At 37.7% G+C, this 21,286-nt stretch overlaps 2 protein-coding genes across 11 annotated transcripts in view; one reads left to right on the top strand and one right to left on the bottom strand.

Moving 5' to 3' along the window:
- Nucleotides 1–2,550: 2,550 nt before the first annotated feature.
- Nucleotides 2,551–14,539, bottom strand: HNRNPK (heterogeneous nuclear ribonucleoprotein K). Of its 7 annotated transcripts, none has more exons than XM_036923230.2 (17): nucleotides 14,402–14,539; nucleotides 12,400–12,476; nucleotides 12,204–12,288; nucleotides 11,685–11,782; nucleotides 11,219–11,275; nucleotides 9,745–9,788; nucleotides 8,807–8,879; nucleotides 8,213–8,284; nucleotides 7,596–7,709; nucleotides 7,173–7,301; nucleotides 6,245–6,552; nucleotides 6,067–6,121; nucleotides 5,652–5,735; nucleotides 5,374–5,389; nucleotides 5,214–5,296; nucleotides 4,641–4,810; nucleotides 2,551–3,927 (listed from the first exon to the last, which is right to left on the bottom strand). In XM_036923230.2, exons 3-17 carry the CDS (start codon nucleotides 12,259–12,261, stop codon nucleotides 3,894–3,896), a joined length of 1,395 nt encoding a protein of 464 aa, XP_036779125.1. In that variant the 5' UTR covers nucleotides 12,262–12,288; nucleotides 12,400–12,476; nucleotides 14,402–14,539; the 3' UTR covers nucleotides 2,551–3,893. The 7 variants fall into 7 exon arrangements, with proteins under 7 accessions (XP_036779125.1, XP_036779129.1, XP_036779126.1 ...); XM_036923234.2 differs by having other exon boundaries at nucleotides 2,551–3,867; XM_036923231.2 differs by lacking the exon at nucleotides 14,402–14,539 and adding an exon at nucleotides 14,047–14,164.
- A 90-nt stretch (nucleotides 14,540–14,629) lies between these two features.
- The window catches only part of RMI1 (RecQ mediated genome instability 1), a 28,346-nt gene continuing 21,689 nt past the window's right edge, over nucleotides 14,630–21,286 (top strand). For 2 of the 4 annotated variants that reach the window (XM_057498542.1, XM_036923229.2), the window contains exon 1: nucleotides 14,630–14,775. The gene's annotated coding sequence lies outside the window, so the exon portion shown is untranslated. Of the gene's footprint in view, nucleotides 14,889–21,286 lie in introns of all 4 variants that reach the window. The other 2 variants (XM_057498543.1, XM_057498541.1) reach the window with 1 other exon arrangement.

Raw genomic sequence — 21,286 nt, 5'->3', positions numbered from 1 at the left:
TTATTTCCTTCACAATTACAGATCAAGAGGTTACAGATGTTGAGTTTGGGGGAGAGCAGGGAGAAATGGGGTGGAGAGCTTTTGAGTGGGAAAACAAGAAATCCTGATGGGCTCTGGACAAAAAAATTACGTGAATACTAGGAAGGTTTGAGGTGACAAGGTAACTGGTGTACCAGTTACCCCCAACCCAGTTAGTGGGTCTGTTGCTCAGTTTACAAGTTTACAAACAGGGGTACCTACTCTTAACACATGATATTTGCATCTTATTTCTAATGTGTGCTTACACATTCAGCCAGCTCCACTCAGCAATACAATTGCCTGCATGTACTTAAAACCAAATCATCCTTAATTTTCCAGTTATTCCTTCTATTTTTCCCCAGGTCAGATTTCTTCCCTGACTAGAAATGCTGAGACCTTGTTGGACAAATGATGTCCATCTATGTACACAAACCCTTATCTTTTTCATCTGCTAAGAGCAAGGGACAGAATTCCAGGTCAATATACACTGGCATTTTATTTTAGCTCTAGTTGTTTCAAGTTAACATGCTTGTGAATATGTACACATATATGTACTCACATATGTTCACCATATAGTACCCAGGTCTTTTGTCCTCATTACTTCTATTTTCTCCCCGAACTGACCCTTTTTGCTCATCACTGCACTCTTAGAGCCTTCCACTTCCCTGTACAGAGGGAACTAAGTCTGTATTGGACGAGTTCATGAAAAGGTATGGGAACACACTTCCAGTTCTTACTACTTAGTGCTCTATGAATTGGAGATTTTGTTAAAGACAGATTCCTAGCACCGCTCTAAGATTATGATTCGGTGGAGCTGAAGTATGGTCCAGAATTTTCATGTTTAATCAGTGTTGTTGATTATTAAAGTGGTTCTACAAAGTTTGAGAAACATTGCAATGTTGCTTTCCAAGTCAGTGCTGCCAGTGGAGAAATTAGGTCAGTTTCACCTCAAACTTGCCAGCAATGGGCAAATCTTTATTATAAACAAGAGTATTTGACTTAATTTGTATTTAGCCAAAGATTGAATCCCTACCCACTAAAAATTTTGATGGCATTTAAAGCTTTATAAACTTAAAAAAAAAATCAAACTAATCTTATGGACCTTATCTCATTGGTCTAAAGAGGAAATTAAAAATATAAGCCTATTTTACTTAACAGAAATCTCAAGCAAATTAACTTATTTCTGGAACAGTAATTCAAGTCCTGAGCAAGAAATTACAATAAATCACTTTAGTAGGGAAAAATTTGCTGTTAATTTCCCCAAATATCATGTCTGTGTATCCCAATTGCTTTTAACGATTTAAGATTAACTTCTGCATCATCTTAACAGATTATAGAGTCTCAGGCCAACTATTAAGATTTGAATAGGGAAAGGTTTTAAATTCCTTTTTTCATTACTGACAAAATTTTGGTGCAACCTGGTTTCGAACTCATCTGTTGACATTTTGGTAGTAACTTTCAAAAACCTTTCTGAAACCTTGTTTATGCTTTAGTTTTTAAAGCTTCAATCGTATGAACTTGCTTTAGAAAATGGCCTAAATGTCCCCTTTACATTTAATAAATCTTAAGCTCAGTATTTTTCTCAATTTCCACGAGCATATGGCACCACTTACCAATAGTGGCAGTGCAAACAGCCGCTCCCTCCCAAAGCTGTTTGCTCAACCTATCAATGCCAGGTATTCGCCAACCTATTTCTCTCTAGTAGATTCAAATGTTCAAGGTCTTCACTATCATAAAAGGCAAAAATAAAAGCACTTTCAGCCAATGCAGTATTGTCTAGATGTTACATTAGGTCTGCATACCATAACTGATTCTTGAAAGCAGCTCTGTTGAGAGCTTTCCTCCATCAAGAATAACAATTTGATCAAAATGTCATTACCAGTAATTTTTCTCTAGGGGAAGGGCTCTTATTTCAACTTGGGTAGGTCACACTACTCTAAGCATGTAACTCACTCATAAAATAGCACAGGGAAGCTAAGTAACACTGATGTGGCAAGTCAGCCTGATTTCACCTAGGGGGAAATGATTCCACAATTAAGTGATGCTGTGACACCAAACATTTATTTCACTTACAAGAGAACACAATCCTCCTTCCTCAAAAGGGACCCATCACAGAAATTCTAATGGCCTTAAAACTTTCAAGTAGTTTGTGTATTCCAAAAAAAACCTGCCAATATTCTATACACAAATCTTTTCTAAACTTAATGCAGAATTGTTATCTGAATCCTTTTCCACGTTAATTGTTCTCATGTTTATTGGACAGTTGGAGTTTAAGTGTTTTAGGATGATTTATGAGCCAGGAAATCATACTCTGCAGTTATTTTATAGTATCTGTCAATATTCTCAAAACGTCAAACAAGCTATTCAAGACAGAAACCCAAAACTCACTCAGAATGTCTGATGTGAAAACTGGGCAATGACTTAGCTCTCATGCTAGACTTCCCCTTTAACAAATCAAGAACCTAAACTGCTGGAATTTACCACCCCTACTTCATTTATAAATGCTAGAAAAACAACATCACACAAAAAATATGTAATTTAAGAGTACTGTATTTCCTTTTAAGAGGAACATTTTAACAAATTTTACATGTGTCAATCAACCCTTGTTCAAACTGGGAGCACATCCAATCTAGCATTATGGGAATTTTATTTATTTGGAAGTGAACTTTCAACTGTCAACACAAATGCCAAGATACTACACAAAACATCCACAGCAAACTTTTTTTTGAGTTGTTCACAAACATTTCCTACATAATCCAACATACAACAGAGAAATGGTACATCTTTTTTTAAAATTTGCATACAATGGAAAAACAAGAATATATATATATTTTACAGAGTAACTAAGACACTAGCAGGCTGACAGTTTAGTCTATAGGTGAGAAATTATCTAATAAAAAATAATCAGGACTTATTTAGCATCATCAGTCACTTCCATTACCAAGTATTATTGATTATTCAAACTTGCTGCAATTAGGCTTCTGGCATATATTTATAGCATCACTCAATTTGTAGTACTGCTCCCCCCACTCTTGGTTCTTCACAATTACTAACAGAAAACTGTTGCCAAGTAGGGGCAAGCATTTGCAAAAGCAAACAAAAAATACCCCCAGCTTATAAGCATGAGCGTGTATGATGGATTTCCCCAAGCAATGGACTTTCAAACCATAAAGAAAATCACCAGAACTGAATTTGCCAAGGTATTTTAGTCTATATCCAAGAAGAGATGCATTTATTTATATCCAACAGAGGAGCTGAAAATCAAACTTTAGTGTTTAGTTTGGGGATGAGTTGGGGATTTCAGCCATTTGAAAATGACTGTCTCAAAAAAAAAAAAAAAAAAAAGACCACCAAAAATAGGTTCACTAAATTTATTTTAAAAATCATAAAACGTTTCTTACAAAAGAGCATTACATTCTGCATACTGCTTTGAATAGATAGATGCCAGGGACATATGGACTACTGTTACTTTTCCCTCCTTGTCCCACCCTCCCCGCCAAAATGTTATATAGTGATCACATAATGAAGTGTTCACAATAATTACACGGGGGGGGAATTTTTTCTTAACCAAACCAATAAACAAAAACTAAAATTCACTCACTCTGCTGCTGTTTCAAAATTTCAATGTTAGTTTTGCACGCCCTTCCCCCCCCCCCCACCCTGTTTGTAAGGAACTAAAACATTACATCTGGTGAACAGCAAAGATTTCACTACACCTCAAATGCAGAACACCTATGAAGCAGAGGAATGTTGGCTTTTTAAACAGAAGCAGATAAAAAAAAAAAAAGATGCAGGACTCCTTCAGTTCTTCACTAGTCTTAGAAAAACTTTCCAGAATACTGCTTCACACTATAAAAAAGAAAAAATATCTTGCATTAGAATCCTTCAACATCTGCATACTGCTTCACACTATAAAAGAAAAGAAAAAAAAAAGTACGAATTAGAATTTTTGTTCGTAACATCTTCATCAACATTAAGACAATTTCAATGCTAAATTAAAATGATAAACATGTCCATTACAATTAGAAAAATTAAAACATTAGTAATTACAAATTACAGCAATGTAACATTCAAGAAGAACGATTTATTAAATCAGACATCAAAGCAGAATTAAGAAAATGAAATCAAAGTTGTTAATATTTGGTAGAAAAGTCAAAGAAATGCCAGTAAGGTGTGAAATGCTGCATTTTACAGCACCAATCATTTGTCCTGTAGAGGCATGGCCTGTGCCATATGGCAGACTGTGATTTGTTGTCGATTTAGTTATCTAAAAACAACAAAATCACTAGTCTTCCACACAGAACTAGACCAACATCCAATGAATCTTCTATATTTTCTACAGGCTCTGTATAATTTTAACAAGTGGTTTGGGCAGCAGTTTTCACCAGAGAAATGAGAAGTTTGCTTGGTTAAGGCTTCTTCCAGCAAGATTAGTATTGAATGTCTTCATTTTTAGTAAGAAAGCAGAAGAAAATTAAAGCAAAGCTATTAGAATGTTTAGAAGTTAGGTCCCCAAAAGGTTGAGACACCATGGCTTCTAAAAGAAAAATCAACCGAGAAGGAAAGCTTTTAAAGCAAGTTTTAGTATGTATATGCTAACATAAAGTTCAACTTAAACTGACCTGTTCTGCAGCAAATACTGTGCATTCTGTATCTGGTCCTGTGTTCCTGTAATGGTAATAATCCGATCTTCGGATCCTTCTAAAGGCTCATCAATTTTGATCGAAGCTCCTGACTCATGACGGATTTGTTTAATCCGTTGACCACCTTTGCCAATAATAGATCCAGCCAACTGAAAAGATTTTTAAAAGCAAGTGTTTATGATGTACTTTAAAAGAAACCATACAACCTATGTTTTCAATGACTGAGAGTATTAACTTTGTATAGTCATTCTATGATTGTTATTTAATGTTCTCTAAATAGCTGAGGTTTGGATTACAACATATTTACACTGCACATCAGCATTTCCTTTAATAGCAAATCAAAGGCTCAAAATCCTCTAACTGCTTTTAGTAGTACCGATCACTTGACAAAGAGACTAAGGAGATAACATCTCACTGAAATTCTGAAAACACAATTTTAATTTTAAAATGGAATACATTTATTAAAAATCTTTTACTGAAAACCAGGAAAAGAAAAGGATTAAGTGTTCCTTGTAACATTACAAGAATGTTAAGAATTTTAAGAATACTCACATCTTTGGGAATAGTTACTTGTGTAGTAATAATAGGTCCACCAAGATCACCGTATGAGCCACGACCCCCTGCATAGGAATAATCTGATTTAAATAATGAGCATTCAGTTCATGTAGAAAGTATGAAATAATGTTTGATTTCAACAAAGGAAAAAACTTACCATATCCAGAGCCACCCTAAAAAGAGAAAGAAAAAAACAGCAAATTACTTTGCCTTCAAAGTACTCTGAAAATCCCTCAGTTTAGCAAAGTAAACGTCTTCCCATATATTCCCTAGTAAGTAAATTTCAGAAGACAACCGTAAGGGAAAAAAACTACTCAGGTAATACAGCACTCAGAAATAGAAACATTACTTAAAGGTTATGAAATAAAAACTTTTTGGTGAGTAGGCAAGCATCTTTCATTACTGGTATGAATGCAAACACTCATGATACTCAACCTGTGGTTCATAAGCCATCTGCCATTCTGATGGGCTCCATGTATCTATTGCCGAGTCCCAAGTTTCGTCAGCACTGAAGCCAACCTGTATTAGAGAGAGAACTATTAACATGAACATGAACTGTATTTCTGTGGCAGCTATCCTTTTAAAATGTCCATTTTCTATTTTACATCATTAAAATATATGAGTTGGTAGCAATCGCATTTTGAGAGGTGGAGGAAGAAGGGGAGGAATGGAACACAAAGACAGTTCAATACCTTAATATTCCAGCAAAGAAAAATGATTAAACAGCTATATAGAGTCCTTTTTATTACCAACTTTTCAATTAACATTTATCCTTATGCAAAATGTTAACTGTGTGACTGACTATAACACTTTAAATCCCTTACATGTACATTGATGATAAAGTTCTTACCATGCCATCGTATCGGTCTCCAGGTCTTCCTCTTCTGTCATAGGCCATGAGATCTCTGCAAGCATAGTACTTGTTAATGTTTGCTTACGTGTCACACACATCAAATAAAAACCTACCCTTATCTACCCCTAAAGGGCAGTTTCTTGTGTGTTAATAATGTGTAGATGAAAACACTTACCCTCCTCTAGGTGGTGGTGGTGGAGGAAGAGGAAGATTCCGAGCTCTGCTACCACCCCTGCCACCTCGTCCAGGTGGTGGTGGTGGTGGTCCTCGACGAGGGCTCATATCGTCATAATCTCTTCTAGATGGAGGCATGGGACGCCCACCACGACCAGGAGGCATTCTATCAAAACCACCTCTTCCCCGCATGGGAAATCCCACAGGACGTCCACGACGGTCATCAAACATCATTGTAAAACCACCATAATCATAGGTTTCATCATAAAAATTGGGATCATAAGGCTGAGCACGTCCTTTGATAGGAGACTGAAACAAAAACATATCAATGTTATATAGACTGAAAAAGAAGCCTTGGTTCATAGGACCATTCTTTTAACAACTAACAAAACATTTAAAACCCTTTAATTCTCCTGGGAAGGTACTTGAGAAAGGGACATGAATACAAGCAAAAGTAACAGAAAGAAAAAGATTTTAAAAAATGAGTCTTAAAAGGAGAGTTTTACCGCTGCTGGGGGAAGAACTAAGCAGCCTGCTTTTACCCCTTGCTTTAAGGACTACAAACAAGCCTCTTTTCACATTTCAGTGGGTGTATGAAGAAAAAACATGCTGAGGGTATCAGTATCTTGGCAAAGGGTACAAATCCCTAATGAAGTTCATCAGTCAGAAGCTGTGTGATATAGTACAACAGAGAACTATAGAACCTGCGTTTGAAGGACCAAAGGCGATAAAACACCTCACCAGTAATCAAAATGACCACTTTTCTACACTCTCCCATGTATTTCTAAATTAGGTTTACAGCTAAAGCTGATAGAAAATTGCTAGGTAAAGGGACAGAACCTATCTAAACATTCTCAAACTGCTTTTGAATAAAGACACCTACTTCTGTTTCATGAAATTAAATGTATATACAAGTATTCTGAAGGTACCTCTGATATAAGATCAAGGATGATCTTTATGCACTCTACAACCCTATCAGGTTTTCCTCCAATAAGAACGACTCTGTCAGTGGAATGAGGACAGCATTCCTGGAAAAGCTTGATTGTTGTCTGTGTGTTCTGTAATAAGTTCACATAAAAAAGAAATTAATCAGAAGAAATAAAAAGAACAAAACCACTAAAACCAGGTTTCCTAAGTTCAGGTAAATTCACATTTGCTTGCAGTAAATTTCCTACCCCAATAAAAACACTTAGAAATTTTAGGACTTTGAAATGGTGTAAAATTCTTGGCAAGTAATTTCTCTAGCATGTCTAGGGCCTTGTACTATTCTAATAGCAAATTAGATAGGGAGAGAACTCAAGGGGGTGGTTTTCAAGTTAACATGGCAGGAAAGAATAAACCACTGCACTTACCTCTCTGAGTTCTTTGATCTTAGCACCTTTGACCCCAATAATTCCTCCTGCCAGACTCTGATGAATCAACAGTCTCAACTCGCAGTCAAAGTCGCTTCCTTTATAGTGTTGGTACTGCAGAGGGAGAATTGTAAAATTTTAGTCCCAAATCAAGGATTCCCCAGTAACACACACTTATCTGCTATAAGCATAACAATATACTGTTGCAGTAAGCAACCTGAATTTATATTTCAATAACTTTACCAGTTATGTGCTTATTATCCTCAATAGCCAGGCCCAAAAAGGACATTCTGCACCACCTTAAAAAACTATTTTATTTTCAGGTCCTGCAACACCATACCCACACTGCAGCCATTTAGCATGTCGCTGTTACCACAAAATTATTATTAACATTCAAATAACACCATAATAAAAATGACTGCAAAGCACTTTGCAAATGTAGTTAATTCCCACTGCAGCATGGAGCAGGGTCAACAGTGAGTTGTAAGACCATTCACTTATCATATTTTTTAAGCCTTTTTCTATAGAGATGGGAAAAGTATACTATGTTAAAAATAAAATCGATCCTATGGGCCAGGCTCCATACTTCAGTGGGGTTCAATGGCACTATGACATACATTTAAGCATTCCACAGCATCAGATTCGAGCGGGAGCTGGCTGGTTGCAGTGGGTGATGGCAACTGCAGGCCCTGAAAGTAGAAAAATAAGAGTAATAGGTTAAGTGTCTAGTGTGATCAGGCTATTGTTGCATATATTGGTAAAGCTACTACGACATATTTCACATTTATTATCATTAATGAGAAAACTGCTCATCTACACTAAGAAATCAATGTAAAACACTTTTCTCTATAAACTAAGTAAACAATTACACGGAATCTAAAAACCCTTAACTAGATCAAACACAATCCTTTCCCAAAAGTCCCACAATCAATATTCCAACTTAAAAGCACCTCCTCTAGACTAACGCCCGTAATAGTATACACTAAGCCCACAAAAGTATGGTAACCACAAGTTCATATGTATTCTAGAGTGGCCAAAGTACACTTTTAAACAATGTGGATATTAAGTTATGCAGCCAGTTTTAAGATGTTGCTGCTACAAACTGTTAACATTACTGTCTTGGTACCTCTCCCATAACGCCCCAGTAAAACAACTTTAAACACCTCCCACACACCCTCAATCACCAAATACATTTAAAAAAAAAAGCCTACCTCTTCCAAGGTAGGGATGATTTTCTTCAGAATTTCTCCAATTGTTTCAATATCAGCACTGATACTCAATATGCTGTCAAACATCACAAATACCAGATAGTACAAAAAAGGTGGAAAAGAAAAATGAGTTTTGTGTTCATCACCAGTAGTCATTTCAAACTTTTACAGAGAAGTAACATACAATTATTCAATACTCCCCATTTAAAGTAGCCTATTTATAGATTTTCACATGCATTTTGTTTTATGCCCAATACAGACATTAACAATATTAGGACACTTGCAGAGAGACAGAGAGAATGGGCTCTTGGAAGGGCTCAGATTAAGTGGGCAATAAATTGACCAGAACTGAAGCAGAGTTGAATATTTATGTTCCCCGCCACCGAGTTAATTAAGGATACCCTCGCTGTTACATTGGTAAAACTGGCACACCTTCTCGTAGGCAAAGTGGGGGAATATGCAAGTGGTGAACATTGTATCTGGAGTAAGGTTATGGATACCAGTTAGAAATTAGGTCACTAATGGGCTCTGCAAGAAAACAAATACAAATGCAAGACAAAACACAAATGAGAAGTGAAGGAAAGTGAACTAGAGTTAGCATTTCATCAGAAAAAATTATGAACAGGCAATGTTGGGAAGCAAGGTGGGCCACAAAGACAGAGCGAGAGACTATTTTTGGTAACAATTTGATTTACAATGCAGCAAATATGCAACACTTGAAGCTGTGCTCCTTCCATCGAAATAAAATTAGTGGATCGTTTGGGTGGGCAACTCACGGTAAAAGTTCAGTGACAAAAAGACTTAATGGGGAAAATAAGACAGAAACTTGAAAAACAATACACCGTCTAAAGGGGATACTATTTAATTATATAATAGGCAGGTAATAAAATACATTTCTCTCTTTCTAATCAGGCAGTGAGGCATAAACTGTTGGGACATACCGCTCGGGGCCACTGCTGTCTGGGACTGAAACACTGGCATTGTACTGCATTGGTCATTGGCGTTCGTGGATGTTGGCATTGGGCATGGGCATTCAATCAGAAGTTGTCAAGTATGGTACCCGTTTGGCAACGAGCACATTTTTGGGCATAGCCAACCAGGGTTTTCACATGGGCGTTCAGGGGCGGATGGGCCAACGTCATGGTGGGCAACGCAGGGGTAAGTCGATCCAGTACATGGGCAACGGAGATATATGGCCAAAAAAACAAGGAGAGGGAAAAGGGGGAAAAGCAATAAATTTTAATTTAATACAAACTATACTCATACTCTCAATTAATGAAACAAGCTTAAGTTGTTCTGAAGATTAACACAATAATGGACTTCTCTATATCTGACTGTGGCTTAACATTAAGGACCTTCAATGATGGTACTAGCTATTTAAAAAGAAAAAACAGAAACAAATGATGTTTCAGTAGCAGGCTGGCTCATGAGGGTAGACACAAACCTGTCATGACTCAGTTTACTGAAATTCTTGAGGAAATGGGGGAATTAATAACCCAGATAACTATATAGAACATCTGGATTAAGAGGAGAGAGGCTTATAAAAGACAAAACAAAAATTCCCACACCACCAAAAACCTTAACTCCTAAAAAGACTTATAGTTTGGTTTCCTGGAGGTTTAAAACGCATTCCTAGGTCTTAACAGGCAAGTTTGTAAAATTTTAAGCAAATCTCCAAGTTCAGTTTACAGTAATCAAGAGAAACATACAAAGATCTGCGAGAGAGAAATGAAATACTATCAAATAAATATTCAACATCAAGTTATTATTTGCCTCAACTTTAACAAAGGAACATCAAGAGTGTGTACACTATGAGAAAAAAACCTAGGAAATTTGGTGTAGCCAAGTCCTATAAATTATGCTCACTACTGGTGACACCAACATTTCAATGTGTCTAACACAATAGTCAACCCACTATAAAATATGAAGACTCAAATCATTGGCATTGACAAATGCTTTCCTAATTATGCAATCAAGTGCCTACTCTATTCTTTATCCATATTTAAATCTTGCAACCTCAACATCGTGTTCCATGTGCATGCTGTTAAAGAACAGATGGACAAGTAAAAAAAAGGTAAAATTTTCTGAGTTTAATCAGCCACCTGCAATGGTTTTTGGTCATATTCTAATCACACACGGAAAAGGTTGCAATAAACGGTTTTTACACTGGTTATTTCTGAGATGTTGTCTTGCCTGAAGTGAACAATTCGGTGTAGTGAAAAGGTTTAATATTGCCACCCCCAAATCCATTTGGGTTTTGTTTAATCAGGAATGGAAAACCTTGATTCATATATGTAATCAATTATTACAAATGGCGTATAAACTAGACTATGATTTCTATGATGCAAATCTTTAAAATTCTACAAACACAAACTGAAGCTGCTTGCGTAGTAGTATAAACTCTTTAATACTTACGTCTGTACGGAGAGCCTTAATATTCTTGCCTCCTTTTCCAATCACTGCTCCAGCATTCTGGAGAAGATAAAAAAGATGAAACTTTTTTTGCCTTTTCCTAAAATTGTCTTCCTATGTAAGATTTAACTAAAAAACCTATAACTTCTCTTTTTTGTTATAGGACTGAAAATCTATTGAATATCAAAACCATCAGATTAAACAAGGAAAAAGAAATAATCTATGTATTTGGGTCATTTAACACCAAGCCAAAGGTTTGGAATATTCAGAATGCCAGAAATACACTTAACATAAAACTGAAACAGTAATTTTACAGTATCCCCCTGTAAACAGACTCATTTCAATAGTAGGCACCTTCACATCCAGTCTTGTTTATTCTTCAACCTCTTAAGATTTTGAAGGCTTCCCAAACCTGAACTTATTTTCTACTTAAGAACCACTTACAAATTGTCAAGAATAAAATTTATACCTTGCTCTGAAGCAGAATGCGTAATTCAACCATCTCATCAGTGTTTCTAGATCTTTTAAAAGCTTGTTCCTCTTCCATATCTTCTGCAGGACGTTTACCTAAAAATTAACAATTCATATTTCAAAGAAAGCAGTATCTTCAAAAGTACCCTTAATTTAGTTGCATTTTAGTTTTAACTATATCACACAAAGCAACTCCATTCCATTTGAAGAGATTTGTTGCTAATTCCAAGTTATGTTTTAACAAAGTCAAAGGCACTCAGCACTCATATGCAGGACTTTCAGAAAGGATCAAAGCTTAAATCCCTTCCAATATTTTCTAAGCAAGATACCATGCCAAAATACTTAATAGGATTACAAATAACAAAATGCCAGGAAAACATTTTCATACTGATTGGTTTTCTCGTTTACAATTCTCTAGGTCATATTTAAAAGATGAAATGTTAACAGGCATCTCAGACTAAACAGACATAAAATGAACAGAACATGTAAAACTGTTAGAATTAAAATGTCCTCTTACCGAATTCACCATTGGTTTCAGTATTGGGGAAGGTTTCCTCGGGCTGTTCAGTTTCCATTTTCTTGTATTAAATGGGCACACCAATCTGTAGAAAAAAATTGAGGCTAGTACATTTGCCTTATTGAGAAGTAGATGTGCATCTTGCTAAACGTTAAAAAAAAAAAGGTAAAGAAATAAATCTGCTTCTAGAACGTACCAGTTATTATATATCCTTGCAGAGCAGAACTGAAGTGTTCTGGGCGGGACCAACTGACACCCTAGTGCTGCAGTAGCCTATAAAATCCAACATAAAACAGTTTTGCTTTTTTGGTCGCTTATTACTGAATACTAATGAACGCTAATTTGAATACAAATACTGAAGAGCTAGTTCTAAAATTAGTTTCTTCGTTTTAGGATCTTAAATGCTCAAATTACCGCCTTAAAGAAAAAAAGGGCATCTGAATTTTTTTTGCAGAAGGAAAAACACTAATTTTTAGTCATTGAATCAAGTCCCACCACAAACTAGCTGTTTTACGTTAAGTACACAGCAGACCACTCATCCACGATTCTCAATTTTATCCCTGAAATCTCTAAGTTTATGAAAAAGGTTTTATATTGAATTTTTAATCACTTTTGGTGTTTCTTTCCATTGATGACTAGAAATGCTGGTCTCTGAAATCTCCGAAGTTTATGAAGATAAAAAAAGGCAAACTGAAGCCACATGCAACAAGATTCATCTAGGGATAAATATAAACCTCAAAACCCGATACATAAGTAAACCCAAACTTCCAAGTCCACTCGATTATTCATTCAACAGAGTTAACAGGGTTCTTGAATACCAATACAACAACCAGAGGGACATTTAAAATCAGGGTATAATCTAACAATTACACCTTTATCACCAATTTTAACAGCCTTTTTTTTTTAGGTCCCCTCTTAGGACCGTCCGAAAGCGGCGGCATGTGGCCCATACTAGGGACTAGACAGCGTACAGCAAAATCCAAGGCAACATTTATGCCTCACATTCTTAAGGTTTATCGGTAACTAACGACTAACTGAAATGTTATCCTGGCCCAGTTCTCAGTTAAATACTGTGGTATGGCGGAAGATTTGGTTAAGGAGTTTAAAGACAAAAACAGCAGAATTTATTTGAAAGGGTAACGTTGATGAAGTTCACCCTTCAGGTCCTTTAGTCACCATTTCTCAAACTACGGAAATTGCTAAGTCTGTGGGCGACAGCCGAGCGCAAACATGCCCTCCCCTCACCAGATACCGGGGAGGGAGTTAAAATAGCCGGAGACCAGAGCAGAAGCGCCGCACCTCTCCTCACCCGGATCCGACAGGAAATGGCGGCCCGCGTAATGGCGACTACGTGCTGCTAGGCGGAGCCGAGCGCGGACCCCCTCCCCCACCCACCACGCGGTCCCGAGATCTCATCCCCGAGCCCTCCCCCCAACTACGGAAGAGACAAAGCATGGGAGGTAGCCCCGGCCCTTCGGTCTTCCCGGCTCCATCTCAGGCTGAAGCCTGGAGACTCGAAGTGCGGCGGGAACCACACAAAGGGAGGGGCGGCATTCTCTACCGCTCTCGAGTCAGCCTCTTCTCCACAAATGTCTAGTTTCAAGACTACAAACATATATCATCATACAAGCGCATGCCTCGCGATTCTCCGAGCCTCTAGTACTACAACGCGTACTGCGGATACACGCTCAGGGAAATGGCGGAGATGGGGGAGGGGAAACCGGTCAACGTTCCCTCTGAGAATCGGCCAACCACCAAGTAGCCCCGAAACATCTCCCTCAAGCCGAAGAATTGGTCTCCGGTTCTCGCCCACATGCACCGCTGGCCCAGACCCGCTCCTCACCGCGCGAGGCCACCGTCCCTGCGCCGCCGCACCGCCTCAGACCGTCACAGCGAGACAGAGAACGAGCGCAGGCCCCCGCCGCCCTCCACCGCCTCCCCGCGCTCCTACCCCGCCGCTGTGCCCGATTGGTTGCCCCGGCTTCCACGGTGGCGCGAGGGCGAAGCGATTGGCCCAAGGCCGTGTCTATCAACGTGCCGAGAAGGCAACGGCCCCGCCTATCGCCGGCACCTCCCTTCAGGCTGTTAAGGCCGCTAAAGGCCCGAGAAAAACCGGGCTTGGAAAGTCAGCGCAGTCTTTAAGGAGGCCAAACCCCTGCCTGAATCCATAATACCCTAGCCCTAATAGCCCCAGTTACCTATACGCCGCAAAAAGGCGAGACGTAGGCAAGACGTCGAGGTTGCTGCAGCGGAGAAACAGAAGATAATGGCGTCTGCAGCGCTTTCGCCTGGAGCGCCCTCCTCCTTTCTCTTTCGCGCACTCAATAGCTGGGGGGGAGGGGAAACCTCTCGCGAGAACTAAGGCTGCCTCGTTCACGCGCACAGGAGGAGGCGGAGAAGGGGCGTTTTCGGGACGCGGAGGAGTCTTTTAGGCTTGGAGGAGGGGCGTGAGCGCGCTGCAAATCCGGCGGGAAGAGGCAAACAAGGAGTAGGGTGCGCGCGGTGGTGGTATCTGTGTTCCCAGTCGCGTGCCCCAGGAACCGCTGTTGCGCGAGGAAGGCGGGACGCCCAGGTCGGTGCTAGGCCCAGACGAATGCTCTATCTCCACAGTCCACACTTGGGTCTCTCACCCTGCCCGCACTCTCTCTTGCCCCGGCTGCCGGCTGCGAGGCGGGCTGCGCGTGAGTAAGTGCAGCCTGCCCACCGCCGGCCCTGTCCACGCCGCGGAAACCTGCTGTTCGTAACGGGCCGCGGAGCCCGTCAGGCATGTGCCAGGCCCGGGGTGCAGCTCTCGATTCGCGCCCCGCGGTCCCCCGCCTGCTCGGGCGGGATTCCGGGAAACGCAGGCTGGTCCGCCGGTTTGTCTCCTAGTTCTAGAGAACTTCCTCCTTTTGGGGACGTTCCGGCCCAGAGTCCGCACGCCCGGGAGAGCCGATGCGTCTTTCCAGGGCCCAGACCTTGCATTTTTATCTGCTTTGTTAGTGGGACACGTAATGCGAGTGTTGTCTAGTGTCTTTGCTGCAGTTACATCTGAAAAATATCCGGAAGTATTGCATTCATCTCTTAAAACGAATGCAAATCGCAAAATAAGTTTTAGACATCCGCTTTCGGTTCATTTAACTCTAAAGCTTCTATGGTGTGTTGGTATTCGAGAGATTAAAACACACCCAAAACCTCGATCTCACATGTTACCGTTCTACGTATTCCGTTGATACTTGCTTAGTGTTCAGTTATTTATAAGGCGCCTGTGCCAAGCTTTGATTATTTCTTTTGTTAAGGCACGTAAGGTTAATTCCAATCGCTGACAAACATGAGAAGTGGCCAGGCCTGGTAGTTACCAGTATACACATTTTGGCAATTCAACCCCGCAGCCTTCATCCACAACCCCAAACTTGTGGTGAAGCATATAGATGTTGTAATTTACATGTAAAGCTAAGCTCAACAATAGGAACACGTATTTTTTTTATGATGAATTTGTGCTGATTCATTCCATTGCAACTTGATTTCCCTCTTGACTATTGCAAAATAGATGTGACCAGCATCTTTTTTTAATGCCTATGATTGCGTCCATTCTTGTTAGGGGAACTGAAGACTTCACGAAGCGCCAACATTTACCGGCTGGGTGGAGAGTTAGCAAATAGAGAATAGTGTCGGATTGGGGAGGTTTTAAAAAGATCTCTTTAAAGTGGTAATGTGATTTTTGTGTGTGTGTGTTCCCCACCATGAAGAGTGTTATAGTCCTGTTGGGAGGTAAAACGATACATAACAGGTCAGATTTTTATTAAATGTTCAACCTAACATTGATGAGTATGTGGAGACTGGGGATACTTGGATTATAGACTTAATCTGCAAGTCAGGATTTGCAACATTTAATTGAGTTTGTCATTTGAAACCTGGGACATTTCTGTAACAATAGGCATATACAGTAGTACTGTACTACTTAATGATGCTTTCTTTCAAGCAGCATTTTTGGTGCAGCCATTCTTTTCTGCCTTGATAAAAGTGATGAGTGATGAGCAGGAATGCAAAGTAAGCAGCTGTAAGAACTGCTTTCTCCCGGTTTCACGGTCTTGTGACTGGACCCTCACTGGTTAAAGCTGTTAACCTTTTCTAGATGTCATTGTCAGATGTTTTTTTTCTGTTTTTCTTTTTCCACTTGTTTTCTTCCTTAGGTCTTTTAATTTACTTTTTAGGTTTACTCTTTAAATAACAGGAAGAGCTAATTTTTCACCTTGGCTTTTGTCTTGTGTAATTAATGGTATCCTTTTGGACTCTCAGTGAATTTAGAGCTAGTATTACTTAGCTGTGGAATTTTCTTTAGGTAAGCCAATATAATTGAGATTTTACACTAGCCAGCTGGATGATTAATTAAAATATAACTACCATTTCTTGAATTCCCACTATGTGCTATACCTTGTGCTGGCAGTTTAGTGCTGCTTATAGTCCTGTGAATAAATTGTGGTTATGTTTGTTTTATGGACAAAGTAAGAAGTTAAGGAACACGTCTAAGGTCACATAACAGAGGTGAGATTCAGACTCCTAAACCTATTCTCTTTCTGTCTTTTCTTTACATTAGATTATTAAGGGCCCACAAAGAGCCACACAGATTGCTTCTGATTCCAGTCATTAAATATAATTTTTTTCCCCTAATTTTCAGAGTACCATCTCAAAATTTTGAAGTCATCTCCAGGAAGTTAAAACACAGTTTACCTTTATTTTTTAGGTGAAGCTAGTGGAAACATGGAATGGTTATGATTTCAGTATTTGTTAGTGCTTTTAAGTCTCAGCTGTTGGTTGAATGCCTCATAGACTGTCCAAAAGTAAGGTACCTCTGCTCCTTTTTCCAATTAAAAAAATTAACTTAAAGATCAAATATGTCTTAGTCTTAATGGTGAATGTTTAGATTTTCCTCTGATCCCTTCACAGTTCCTTCAGTCAGAATGTAGAATGTAGGTCACTGTGTTTACCCAAGTTTAGCATTTACAAAATGTCAACTTTTTAAGAAAGTATTTTTTCAAGGTTATAAAATTAATGGGAATTAAGATGTATGTAGTTATATATCTGGCCTTTTCATAATTTAAGTATGAACGTACTTTCACGTCATTAAATAGTCCTTAAAAATATACTTTTAAAGACTCTAACCTTCCATTTCATGGATCCAGTGTAATATATGCATTTTTTTCTGTTGTTGGACACTTAGGTTTTCAGTTTTTCCACACTATACAACACTGATAAACACAGGTACATAAATCTTTGTCCTCATTTCTGATTGTTTTCTTAAGATTAATTTTGGAAAGTAAGAAGTGGATAATATGGTATGAACTTCTTAAATGTACAATTTAAGAAACATACTTATCCTATTTTTCTTTTTTTGGACAATGAAGTTCTTGAGGGCCAGGGGCTGTTCTTTGTGTATGAGCAAATTGGAAGTTGTGCTGTCCTAGCTAACACCTCCCACTGATTAACTTCTACCTGCAGTGACTGTGGTTACTCAATTCCTCAAAAAAGGGAGGAATGAGAACCGTAGGAACCGAAGAACTAGATGCAAGTAATGCAATTTACTAAATTGTTAAGGGGCACTGTTGTTGAAACCCAGTGTAAACTTTATAATATAGATCCCACATTTTCCATTCAATTAAAGCTCTTAATAAATCTTTACAAACTGGAAGAAAAATATCCTATTATATACAGAATCATCTTTTTATTAGAACTATTTTAACATGCAATTGTGGGAACCATACTGTGTCTCAGATCACTATATCCTCCACTTTACTTTGCTATTAAAGGAAAACTGTCTAGCAGATGTACAGTTAGCACTTTTTTTCCCAAAGTTCTTCACTTTCTGATAAAATATTTGAGGAGCTATATTTGAGTACTTGCTCATTGTTAAGCATCTCATCACATTTGCTTGTGTTTAAATAAAAATATCTTGGTTTTCTCTTGGGGTTTATAGTCATTGGAATTTTTTTCTTAGCTTAGTTATGATAACATTATTGTAAAATTATAGTATGTCAGTTAGCTCCAGGGGTGGAGCTTTATATTCTAGAGGATAGTACTTGGATGAAGACAATTATTAGTTACGACTGGCACATATTAATAGAACAATGTTGTGATTCACTGAGCAGGGTTTCTTAGAATTTGTTTCAACTGTCATTTGAAAGGAGTTTTGACAGTTGGAATGCTCAAGAACACAAATGCAAATTGAAACAAAAAAGTAAATGGATACATAAGTTTGAAAATATCAGTTTGTAATATTAAAATTTTTTAAAAATTATTTTAAGTGGTATTTTAGTAGAGTTATAGCATAAGAAAAGTAGTACTTAGCTGTTAAAATTGTTTTGAAGCTGTCACAAAGATGCAGTAGGTGTTTTTCTTTGACTTGACTTCGTATATGAAATAATTTAGGATGCACTGGGTGAGCTTGTTACTTAAATGAGATCTCCAGAAAGTTTGTTCATTATTATAGCAATGTAGTGTTTTTTATAGAAATGTCATTATGTTTCATATATAAGTGGGTTTTATGTGTAAATGAGGGACTGGCTATACTTTTTTCACTTAAGTCAGCAGTGTCTAGAAAAAGGCATAAAAATGGAGATTAGTAGAGTTTATGCTCTGGTTCTGCTACTAGGTATAATCCTTATGTCTTCACATGCTTCAGTTTCATTCTCAAATAGATGACAATGCCTAGCTTTTCTATCACAACTGCTATTTCGAGGCTTAGGTAATATTGCAGATGTGAAAGTATTTTGAAAAAAGCTGAAAAATCTTACCAATAAGAGGTTTTAATTTTAATTTTTGGAAAACCCCATCTTTAATTCTTTGTTTATATCTCTACCTGCTGGGATATGGACTAATATCTCTGAAATTCATCCTTGCCCATTTCATTTTCTGTTCAGCCTTGACATTTCTGATTCACAACCAGTCTTTCTTCCTTTCTTACTGATCCTTCTCCTTATAAGGATCAACAGTATAATCTCCAAGTTTTTGACAGGTTTGGTAGAAAATAGTATTTGTATTATATGGCTGCATTTTATAATTTAGGGGTATGTACTGTACCCAGAGTGATTTATAGTACAAAAACGTTCTGCATACAGCTTAATTGTCAATGTTGTATTTATACTTGATATTTCACTTAAACAATTTATAACTGCTGAAAGTACACTTTGCCCTTATTTCAGTTTTCTCAACTACTGTCATACATTACTACCGACACTTTTCCAAATTCTACATTTAACAGTGTTGTCTTATTTAAATTTTAGTGGAGGAAATAGGTAACACTGAATGAGTGCACCTAAAAGCCACAGATCTGGCCTTAATTTTTGAGGTTAAAAAAATGACAGTAGATATTATAAAGTAGCACTTTGGAATCTTGGGTTTTTACAAAACAAGTACAGACCTGTCATTCTTGATGATAAGATGTCACTAAGCTATGGCTTCATGGAATCATGTTTGGAGGTTTTAGCATGCCTTTATTTTTATTTTCATTTAGTGTTACTTTGTTTTAGGTCTTTTAAGCATACAACTGAATTTGGTTTATTCAATTTGAGAGTATTTGTTTTTTAACAGGAAGTTAATCTCTGTTCACTATGACTGCTGACATACTTAGACACATTTCTACCATCTTATAGTTCTATTTATATGCTTAGCCTTTTGTGTTTTCTGTTGGATTTTTCTCTTTATTCTATGTTTTTCTGAGCTAATTTGAAAGTTAGTTACCATACTATTGTTTTGGTGTTTGCCTTCAGTTTTTTTATTGGGGTATAATTTACATTCAGTAAAATTTATGTTCTTTTTGGTGTATAGCTATATGTGTTTTGGCAAACATAATCACATCACCATCACTACCATCATGATATAGAAAAGTTTCATCACCTCCAAAATTTCTTTGTGCTCTTGTAGTCAGCTGCTCTCTACCACCCTCACCCCCCAAGTCTTTGGCAACTACTGACTTTTCTGTTCCTATAATGTGAAATTTTCCAGAATATCATATAAATGGAATTATAGTGTTTTGCTTCTTTTACTTAGCATACATCATTTGACATTTGTCTTAGCCTGTTCAGCCTTCTGTAACAGAATACCATAAACTGGGTGGCTTATAAACAACAAATTAATTTTTCTGCAGGCTGGAGGTTTCAAGATCAAGGTGCTGGCACATTCAGTGTCTAGTGAGGGCCCATTTCTTGGTTTGTGGATGGCCTCTTTTCACTGTAACCTCCCATAGCAGAATGGGTAAGGTAGCTGTGTGAGGGGATCTTTTGTAAGAGCCCTAATCCCTTTCAAAAGGGCTCTTACCCACATGACCTGAGAACATTCCAAAGGCCCCACTTCCTAATACCAACATTGGGCATTAGATTTCAGCATATTAATTTTGGGGGAGACAGTCTATGGCAACATTCATCCATGTTATTTGCATCTATTATAGTTCTTTTTTTTTATTACTGAATAGTATTCTATTATAATGATGTACCACTATGTATTTATCCATTCACCAGTTGTTGAATGGCATATGGGTTGTTTTTGGTGATTATGAATAAAGTTACATAACCATTCACATACAGATTTTAATTAGTGTAAGTTTTCATTTGTCTTGAGTAAATAGAAGTAATGTGATTGCTGGGTTGTATAGTAAGTATATGTTTAACTTTTTTAAAAAAAGTGCTTATCTTTTTCTTTCTAAGAAACTGCTAATCTGTTTTCCACAGTAGTGCCATTTTGCTTTCCTACCAGCAATGTATGAGAATTCCAGTATTTGTATTGTTAGTTATTTTTTATTTTAGCTATGATAATAAATGTGTAGTACATTGTGGTTTAATTTTGCATTTCCCTAATGCCTAATAATATTGAGCATCCTTTAATGTGTTTATTTGCCATCTGCATATTTTTTTTGGTGATGTGACTATTCAAAAAATTTTTTTATTCCTTTTAAAATTAATTTGTTCGTTAATTTAATTTTAAGAACAGAATTCACTATATATTCTGTATACAAGTTTTTTGTCAATTATGTATTTTTATTAGTCTGTGGTTTGCTGTATGTGTGTGTGTCTTGTCTTTATACTCTAAACAGTGCTTTTAACAAGCAGAAT

Source organism: Manis pentadactyla, chromosome 3 (assembly GCF_030020395.1).
Source record: "Manis pentadactyla isolate mManPen7 chromosome 3, mManPen7.hap1, whole genome shotgun sequence".
Classification (NCBI taxonomy): domain Eukaryota; kingdom Metazoa; phylum Chordata; class Mammalia; order Pholidota; family Manidae; genus Manis; species Manis pentadactyla.
This window is presented reverse-complemented; position numbering and strand designations above follow the sequence as displayed.

Excerpts from the sequence above, each read along its gene's own strand:
- HNRNPK (XM_036923230.2), bottom strand. The coding sequence starts at position 12,261 with ATGGAAACTGAACAGCCCGAGGAAACCTTCCCCAATACTGAAACCAAT. Across the intron at positions 8,880-9,744 it reads GACAGCAGTGGCCCCGAGCG|CATATTGAGTATCAGTGCTG; the intron begins GTATGTCCCAAC and ends GATGTTTGACAG. Across the intron at positions 6,553-7,172 it reads TCCTTGATCTTATATCAGAG|TCTCCTATCAAAGGACGTGC; the intron begins GTACCTTCAGAA and ends TTTTTGTTTCAG.